This window comes from Rhincodon typus, chromosome 15 (assembly GCF_021869965.1).
Source record: "Rhincodon typus isolate 14 chromosome 15, sRhiTyp1.1, whole genome shotgun sequence".
In the NCBI taxonomy this organism is placed as follows: Eukaryota; Metazoa; Chordata; class Chondrichthyes; order Orectolobiformes; family Rhincodontidae; genus Rhincodon; species Rhincodon typus.
In genome coordinates this window covers 46,681,109-46,690,503 of record NC_063346.1, presented here as the reverse complement: position 1 = coordinate 46,690,503, position 9,395 = coordinate 46,681,109, and the positions used below count along the sequence as shown (strand labels likewise).

General features: G+C 37.9%; 1 protein-coding gene across 1 annotated transcript; it reads left to right on the top strand.

Annotated features, from left to right (window-relative positions):
* Nucleotides 1-682: 682 nt before the first annotated feature.
* LOC125485051 (chymotrypsin-like protease CTRL-1) lies at nt 683-9,140 on the top strand. The gene is made up of 4 exons (XM_048605996.1): nt 683-804; nt 3,472-3,553; nt 7,934-8,117; nt 8,216-9,140. Exons 1-4 carry the CDS (start codon nt 683-685, stop codon nt 8,410-8,412), a joined length of 585 nt encoding a protein of 194 aa, XP_048461953.1. The 3' UTR covers nt 8,413-9,140.
* The last annotated feature ends 255 nt before the right edge of the window (nt 9,141-9,395 follow it).

The following is a 9,395-nucleotide window of genomic DNA, read 5'->3' as shown; positions in this document are numbered from 1 at the left end:
CAAGGAGAGGCTGAGGAATTTAGGGAAGAAATTCCAAAATATAGGGCTTAGGTAGCAGAATCACAGTCGCCAATCTGGAACAAGAGGAAGGGATGTCCACAAAGAGTAAAGTCAGATAAGTGAAGAATTCATGATTTGTAGGTTTGGAGGTGATTATAGAAGATTGGAAAGGCAGGAGCATGATTTAAACATAAGGGAAGTTTTAAGTTTGAAGCATTGAACGTCCAGATGGTAATGTAGGTCAGCAAAGACAGATGAATGGGGCTTGTTGTGCGATACAACGAGGGTAGCAGAATTCTGAGTGAGTTGAAGTTTATGGAGAGTGGAATATAGGAGCCTAGTCAGGGGAACATTGAAATAGTCAAACCTGGAGGTAAAAAAAAAGCCATGGACAAGGGTTTCAGTAGCAGAGTGACTGAAATAGAGGAAGAGGCAAGTGATGTTTGGGAGGTGAAAAAGTGAATGATTTCAGGAGTCATGGGAAATTAATGGAAGCAGATTAAAATAACTATACTGTGTCATACGTTGAGCTTTTTTTTCAAACTGGAATCAAGACCTGCTTTCACCAAGGCAAGGCAATTACTAAGTAAAAGCATCCAACATGTGCTTGTTTTGATAGAAGTAATTAACCTCCATGTTTATCATTTAATTGGTGAATTAATGTTCCATATCGATTACAGATATGGCTGAGAGCTTAGCAAAAGCTGTAAAAGGCAGCTTGCCTGAACAACAGCAACCAAACCAGAAAGGTAAGCATGGGGCTCCCCTGGACTGTCTGTCTCGCTATCATCACAGTAATTATGGGTAAGTGACAGTTACAATAAAATAATTTGACCCTTCATGTTAAAATATTAACAAAGAGTTATTTTAATTAAAATACGTTGATTTAAAAAGTAGTTGAAGTGCTGCTGTCCAACCAACACAAAAATGGTATTTTTTTATGTGATGTAGTAATGTTTTTACAAGGCATATATGTTCAACTTAAAATAATTCTTAGATTTCACAACTTCAGTGGGATTTTGTAGAACTGTCAGAGAGATATTGATTTGAAGTATTCCCTTACTAGGTTTTTCCTGAGTAAGTCAATAATGCTGCATTTTACAAACTCAAGGGAAACTTAATATTGTTGATAGCCTTGTTAAAAATACAAGAATTGACATTCAGTTCTTTGATAAGGGAGAAATGAAAATATTTTCAGCTATTGGTAAAATGTTTGTACTTCACAGTTTCTACAGCTCCATCAGTCTATCCCACCAAAAGTTATGAATCCAGAATTGTTAATGGACAGTATGCTCAACCTGGATCCTGGCCATGGCAGGTTCCCCTGTGGGTAACATTAATTATAATATAACTTATACAGTGAAAGACCATAATTTACAATGTTTTATTTTAATCTCTGACATCCACATACAGTAACTTGAAATTATGATTTGCAACTTATCTATTCGGTAGTGACTTTCCAGTGACTTTCAAGAACAGTTGCTCACCTTCAAGTGCTGAAGAAAAGTTCAGCAAATGGGCCATGAAACTGCATGTGCAGAAGCAATGGGCCAAAAACCTGTCTCGGGTATACATGTGGGATGACTAAAAGATGGGCTTATTTGCTCTTGATGCATTTGCTTGCATTCATTTGCCCACTGTTATCGCACAGTTAAGAAACTGCTTTGTGTCTGAAAAATAGATGAACCAAAGTCCAATTTCTTCCCTGTTGTGTCTAATGTACCTTTAAGCTCCCATAAAACCTGAAAATGTTGGAAATACTCAGGTCAGACAGCAGCTGTGAAGAGAGAAATCATGCTAATGTTTCAGATGATGAAATGCCATTGACATGAAACATTAACTGTTCCCCTCTCCTTTGATGCCACCAGATCTGCTGTGTATCTTCACCATTTTCTGTTTTCGTTTCCAGCATCTGCTCTATTCTGCTTTTTGTACATTTAAACTCCTTTGATTTAATTGTTGCCTCTATGAAACTTTCCTAACAGGATTATTATGGACATCATTTCTGTGGTGGCTCTCTAATAAATCACAACTGAGTTATCACTGCTGCCCACTGCAATTTTAAGTAAGTATTTGACACCAGGCCATCCACATTTACATTGCAGAAATTACAGGGGTGGCACAGTGGCTCAGTGGTTAGCACTGCTGCCTCACAGCGCCAGGGACCTTGGATCAATTCCACCCTTGGGTGCCTGTCTGTGTGGAGTTTGCATGTTCTCTGGGTTGTTTTCGTCTGAATGCTCTAGTTTTCTCCGACAGATCAAAGATGTGAAGATTAGGTGATTGGTCATGCTAAATTGCCCATAGTGTCCAGGGGTGTCCAGGCTAGTTGGATTAGCCATGGGATATGCAGGGTTACAGGGCAGGATAGAGGTGTGAATCTGGATGGGATGCTCTTCAGAGGGTTGGTGTAGACTAGGTGGGCCAAATGGCCTGATTTCATGCTGTGGGGGTTCTATGATGAAATGTAACAACAAGGCAAACCCAATTCTGGGACCACACTGATCAATGCTTATCATGCAGCACAGTTCACCATAAACGTAACCCCAATCTCCCGTCAGCAGATTGATTTCTTAGATGGGGGCTGGTGGTTTATCGTGCTAGAGACTTACTTGCCTTTTGGAACTAAATTTGATTCTTCCTATCTGTCATACAAATTAGGTGCAGATAGTGTTTGGACAGCCACATTACACCAATTGGATCTCAATGCACAGCCCAAAGCCATCTCTAAATTTATTCTAACCTGGTGTGGTTGTAATATCACTGGGAAAGCCAAAGATGATGTCAAACATTGGAAATGTTGGCACAATAGGGAAGGCTTGTATTAATGCTGACATGTAGAGAATTTAAGCTATCTTTTTTGCAATGAATAGAAACCAATGAGTTTCAATATCATTTCTGGTATATAATGATATTCAGAGAAGGTATGGATGGGTGAACCATTGCCTGGATATTCTGTGAGGCATGAGTAATTCATAAAGAGCATTGCATTTCATCCAGCTCTACATTAAGTCTATGAAAATTAGGTATTGTGACTGAGCAGAAGGCGAGGGATCAAATTCCACCATGCACATTGCAACATTCCCTATCTATCACCATTCAGTCATATAATTTGGACTCCCAATGAATAGAAAATGGCACCAGGAGGAGGCAGCTCATCACCATCTGATGAAGGTTCTAGGCCCGAAATATCAGCTTTCCTGCTCCTATGATGCTGCTTGGCCTGCGGTGTTCATCCAGCTCTGCATCTTGTTGTCTCGGATTCTCCAGCATCTGCAGTTCCTACTATCTCTGATCGAGCAATATCATTTCCTTCAACAACTTTTCATCTCCAGATTAAGCCATTGTTTGGATATCTTAATGAGAACCAGAGACAACATTGGTAACAACTAAACATTTAAGAGGGAAAATTTTGTAACAACTAAAATGTCAAATGTTCATCACATATTAACATAAATTCATTTTCAACAGCCCTGGGTATCATCAAGTTGTACTTGGAGAGTTTGATATGGATTCCTCAGAAGAACAAGTTCAAATCAAAAGTGTTTCCCAGGTATATATCTGTTCATAGGTTCCAATTTATGTTGTTATAATATTGAATAAAGATGATTCCAAATATAAATTGCCTACAATGATATATTGTATTATATTTTAGTTTGTACAATATACAGTACCACAGAAAAAAAGTTACATCCACAAAGATAGAATAAGGAACTTTCCAGCAGTGGAATTGTGTTCACTACATACAGTTTTTGAAAAAATGTTCTTGATCTTTAAACCACATATCCTTGCACTTCATGCACTGTGGAGTTTTAAGAATTCCATTTTATTCCAGCATTAATGTTACTGAAATTTTAAGTTTTTTTTTCAATTTTCTCCACTCTCCCTTGCCCCGACATTTTTTAGCTTAAAAGGAGGATCAGAATTTGATGAAAGCCACAGCAGTTAAATTTTAATCGCAATCCCCACTTTAGTATAGAAACAATTCTAAAGTACAGTTTCTTAATATACTGATTTATCTGACTAACCTTTATATCATCTCCACGGGAGTCAGTGTGCAGCAAGTTATCATCACTGTGAAGCAATGGGAGGAGTGTACAGCAAGTCAGCATCGCAGTCAGTATCACTATGAAGGCAGTGCCTGATGAATCATGTAACTACTGTTATACATAGGGGTTTAAGCTAATTAGTTGAAAGGAGGGTTCAATTGAAGGGAAGTTTAAAATATCTAAAATAAACAGGAGAGCATATGTACTTGGTAGCAAATGATAAACAAAGCGCAATAGGAAGGGGTAAAAAAAAAACATGGGAGAGGGCAGCAGAAATTAGAACCAGAGAGAGTAATAATGGTTGAAAGTCAAAGCTAAGGGCGCTTATCTGAGTGCACTCAGCATTTATAACAAGATAGATGAGTTGCCGGCTCAAACAAAAATAAATGAATTTGAGTTGATAGCTATTAGCGAGATGTGGTTTCAGGATGACCAAGACTGGGAACTCAATATTTCAGGGTGTTCAACATTCCAGCAAAATAGGCAAAAAAGAAAATGAGGTGGGGTAGCTTTCTTAATAAAGGAAATATCTGTCCACAGGTGAGTAGTGATGTAGATGAAATAGATCACGACATGGAATCAGTTTGGGTGGAAGTAAGACATAGTAAGGGAAAGATATCACAGATCAGAGTTGTCTACAGGCCCTATAGCCTACACTGCAGGTAAATGTATTAATTGGGAAATAATGAAGGCATGGAAGAAGGGCACTACAATTATTATGGGTGATTTCTAATCTGCATATTGACTGTACAAATCAGATGGGCAAGGACAAGGAAGATAAATTTGTAGAGTGCATCAGCAATTGTTTCTTGGAGCGCTGTGTTGCACAACCTACTCAGGAACAGGATATTTTAGATCGATTAATGTTCAAAGAGGTGGAATTAGTAAAAGATCTGATGGTTTGGGATCTTCTAGGGAGTAATGATCACAACATAGTAGAATTTCAAATTCAGTTTGAGGGAGAGCAACTTGGGTCTCAGACCAGTCTTCGCAACTTAAAAGCTATTAGTGGTAGGAAGAAAGAGCTGTCTAAAGTGAGCTTGGAAAATCGACTAAGGGGAAGGTCAGTGGATGAACAGTGGCAGACATATACGCAGATATTTTATTATGCTCAGCACAATTTTATTCTGGTCAGGAGAAGGCCTCAATGAGAAGGATGAACCATCGGTGGTAGACAAAGGCAGTCAAGGAGAGTATCCCATCAAAAATGAACACATACAAGGTAATGAAAACTAGGTATGCCACAGGATTGGGATTTTTTTAGAAACCAGCAATAAGTGACTAAGAAGCTAATGACAAGGGAGAAAATCGATTATCAAAGTAAATTGGCAAGAAATATAAAAACAAACAGCAAGACCTTCTACAAGAATATATAAAGAAAGAGAATAGCTAAAGTAAGAGTGGGGCTCTTTGGAAGATTAAATGGGGAATTGATAACAGGAAACAGTGAACTGGCGTATAATTTGAAACAATATTTTGCATTGCTCTTCATAGTGGAGAACACCATAAATATTCTATAGATAACAAATAAGTGCGGTGTTAATGAAAGACAAGGTCTGTAACCGTTTCCATCATAGGGGACAAAGTATTTGGCAAACTAACGGGCTAAAAATCAGATAATCAGCAGCAGTTTATGGTCTACACCCAAGGTTTATGAAGCAAGTGGCTGCAGACATAATGAAGACATTGGTCAAAATATTCCAGAACTAATTGAATTCCAGAAGAGTTCCAGTGAATTGCAAAATTGTTAATGTAACACCTGTGTTCAAGATGAAAGGAGACATAAAGCAGGAAACTACAGGCCAGTTAGCTAAATATCTGTCATTGGGAAAATGCTAGACTCTCTTATCAAGGAAGAAATAACGGGACACTTAGAAAAGTTTAACGCAATGAAATAGAGTCAACATGGCTTTGTGAAAGGGAAATCACGTTTGACAAATTTCCTAGAGTGCTTTGAGGATATAACAAGCAGAGTTGATAAAGGGGAACCAATAGATGCAATGTATTTGGATTTTCAGAAGGCATTTGATAAGAGGCCACATATAAAGTAATTGCACAAGGTGGGAGTTCGTAGTACTAGGACTAATGTGTTAGCATGGACTGAGGATTGGCTAATACACAGAAGACAGAATAGGACTGATGAGTCATCTGCAGGTTGGGAAGACATTGGTGGTGTGCCATGAGGATTAGTCTTAGGGCCTCAATCATTTCCTGTCTAAATTAATGACTTGGTTGAGGGAGCAGAGTGTAATGTATCCAAATTTGAAGATACAAAATTAGTTGGGAGGACATGTTGTGATGAGAACATAAGGAACCTAAAGGGGATATGGATAGGTTGAATGAGTGAGCAAAAACTGGGTAGGTGGAGTATAATGTAGAAAAAAATGAAGCCATGTACGTTAGTAAGAAGAATCAAAAGGCAGGTCATTATTTAAATGGAGAGAGACTCCAAAAAAGCTCAATGCAGAGGAATCTGGGTGTTCTTGTGCATGGAATACAGAATTTTAGCTTGCATGTATGGCAAGTAATTCAGGCAGCAAATGGAAAATTAGCCTTTTTTGCTAATGGGTTAGAGTTTAAAAATAGGGAAGTCTTGTTACAACAGTTTACGGTGTTGGTGAGGCCATATCTGGTGTACTGCACAGTTTTGGTGCCATTATTTTAAAGAAAGGATATATTGGCATTGGAGGCTGTTCAAAAGAGATTCATTAGGCTGATTCCTATGAAGGTGTTGACTTATCAAGAATGGCTAAACAGTTTAGAAATTCATTCGAGTTTAGAAGAATGTGGGGTGATCTTATTGAAACATACAAGATTTTGGGGGGTCTTGATAGGGTAGATGTTGAGAAGATGTTTCCACTTGTGAGGGAAAGGGAGATCTCAAACTAGAGACTAGTTACAGAATAAGAGGGCACTGATTTAAATCTGAGGCATAAGGGAGTTAGTGAATGTCTGGAATTCTCCAGCTCAGATGGTTATGATGGATATCACTGAAAGTATTTAATTCGGAGGTGGATAGATTTTAGAAATGTCAGACAGTTGACATGTATGATGAGCTGGCACAAAAGATAACCCATAATCTTATTGAATGTCAGGGCAGATTAGATGGGCCAAATGTTTGACTCCTGCTCCTATTTCTTATGTTGTTATGTCCATCTCAGTGATCATATACACAAGAATATTCATTGATGAGAAAGGCTATTGGACTTAGTTGCAGAAGAACACTAGACTCTCCTATTGCTACAATGAATTTTTCTTAAGTGATTTCAGATATTCTCTCCCATTCTGCTCAGAGATCCATTCCAGGTTTTTAGAGGAAATTACCATTAACAACCTTAAAATGAGCTTTTACTAATTTAGTGCTTTTCCTTTACCCAGTCCTGCCTAAGTATTATAACAGATTAAACATCCCTTTATCTTTAAATTGTATATATTTCTACCAGGCCACCTTTCAGCGTTTTCTTTCCAGGCTGTAAATCTCAAGTTCAGTTTTTGTTTCTCAGAAAAATCACTCCTCACCCAGGATGTCTGTCGTTTTTCTCCATGCTATCTCCTCCAATTCCTTGTAGCTGCAACAGGACACAATGCTCAAGGTATGGTTTGACCAAAGCACAAGACTATGCGATCACAACATTTTCTGTCATACATTCCTTGGTTTTGACTTTTGACTTTGTCGATGATAGCTTTATGTTGGTCAGATACATTAGGTATTGAACATATTTTATTATAGAATCACAATTATTATGGTTCAGGAGGAGACCATTCAACCCATCATCGCTGCATAGGCTACATCTCCTAAATTTCTTTCAACTTTATCCTGAGTTATTTTAACACTTTGTGAAGACAGTAGAATGAATGTGTGGCATTTCATATCGTTGTCACAGGTCATAACCCATTCTTACTGGAACCCCTATAACATGAACTATGACTGCACTCTTCTCAGACTGTCTTCCCCAGCCAACATAAATTACTACATCTCTCCAATCAGACTTGTTGCTTTTAATGCCTACATTCCAGGAGGCACAATCTGTACTACTACTGGATGGGGATGGACAGTACCTGGAGGCGGTAAGAACTTTCTAAAATACTTCACCAAATTAATTTTGAACAGTCGTCTTGTAATTCTTTATAATTAATCTTTGCTTCCCTCATTTATTTCCTTCTAGCCACCTCCAGCAAATTGATGCAAACTAATATTCCCATTATTGATTCACAAAACTGTCAACAGTACTGGGGGAACCAAATCAGCGACATTATGATTTGCGCTGGTGCTTCTGGATCCTCCTCTTGCTGTGAAAGCTTAGATTATGTTAAAAGGCTGAGTGGGCTTCATTGTGAAGTCTACAATACATTTATTTTGTGACTATGACTGTATGAGTTGGGGTTTTGAATAACATAGACTTAAGTCACTTTGACTATAGCAGTAAATTAAAATCAAATTAACTGTATAATATATGCTAGACAATCTGTCTTTCCAACATTTTGTATGAGACTATGGGACATTTTTCGTTGCTGGCTAGAGTTACATTTGTCATTTAGTTGGGTTATGGGAATAATGAGTTCAGTGAGTTCCATAGCTAGCTCCTTCAATTGGCATTAATGCTTCAATTTCAAATCATTTTCATCAGTTGAGATCTGAGTGAGGTTTTCAAGTCAGCATAGATTTGATATCCCACTCCAACAGGGAACTACCTGTACAATGGTACACATACAAATTCCTCGAAATAACCTTCACTTCAATGGGTGCACTGCAGCATGACTGAAAATTCATGTTGATAGAATAACTCAACTTTGTTTTGTTCCTCTTTCTGAAATAAAGTTACTTTGTCACTAACTGGTAGGTTTTTTGATTGCCGATAATTTAATTAGTTAGTCTTTCGTGGAATTCAATCTGTTGGAAAAAATCTAAAAGATGAAGGAAAAAATTCTCTAATGGGTACGACATGTTAGTTTAGCCTTTTCATTAGGAATCTGGGACATTACCATAACTTTCAATGGACATGTGTTATTGCTTTTCCTTTCAAATTACATATACGTTCGTTCAGAAAGTTTTGCAGCAAAGACTGCTTGAATTCCATTTCATTTCATGGAATATTAAGGTTTTCTATTTGTTAAAATTGCAGGGTGAATCTGGAGGCCCTCTTGATTGTTATGGAAATACTGGCTGGAACCTAGTTGGCATTGTCTCTTGGGGATCGGTAAACTGCAACGTATACAGATGTGCAGTTTATGCCCATGTTTCCAAATTACGCTCATTTATTGATCAATACATTTATTATTAGTGAGTGTGACGTGACCACCCTGGGACATACCAAATAAATAAGTTAATAAACAATGTACCTGCAT

Excerpts from the sequence above, each read along its gene's own strand:
- LOC125485051 (XM_048605996.1), top strand. The coding sequence starts at position 683 with ATGGCTGAGAGCTTAGCAAAAGCTGTAAAAGGCAGCTTGCCTGAACAA. Across the intron at positions 805-3,471 it reads TATCATCACAGTAATTATGG|CCCTGGGTATCATCAAGTTG; the intron begins GTAAGTGACAGT and ends CATTTTCAACAG. Across the intron at positions 8,118-8,215 it reads ATGGACAGTACCTGGAGGCG|CCACCTCCAGCAAATTGATG; the intron begins GTAAGAACTTTC and ends ATTTCCTTCTAG.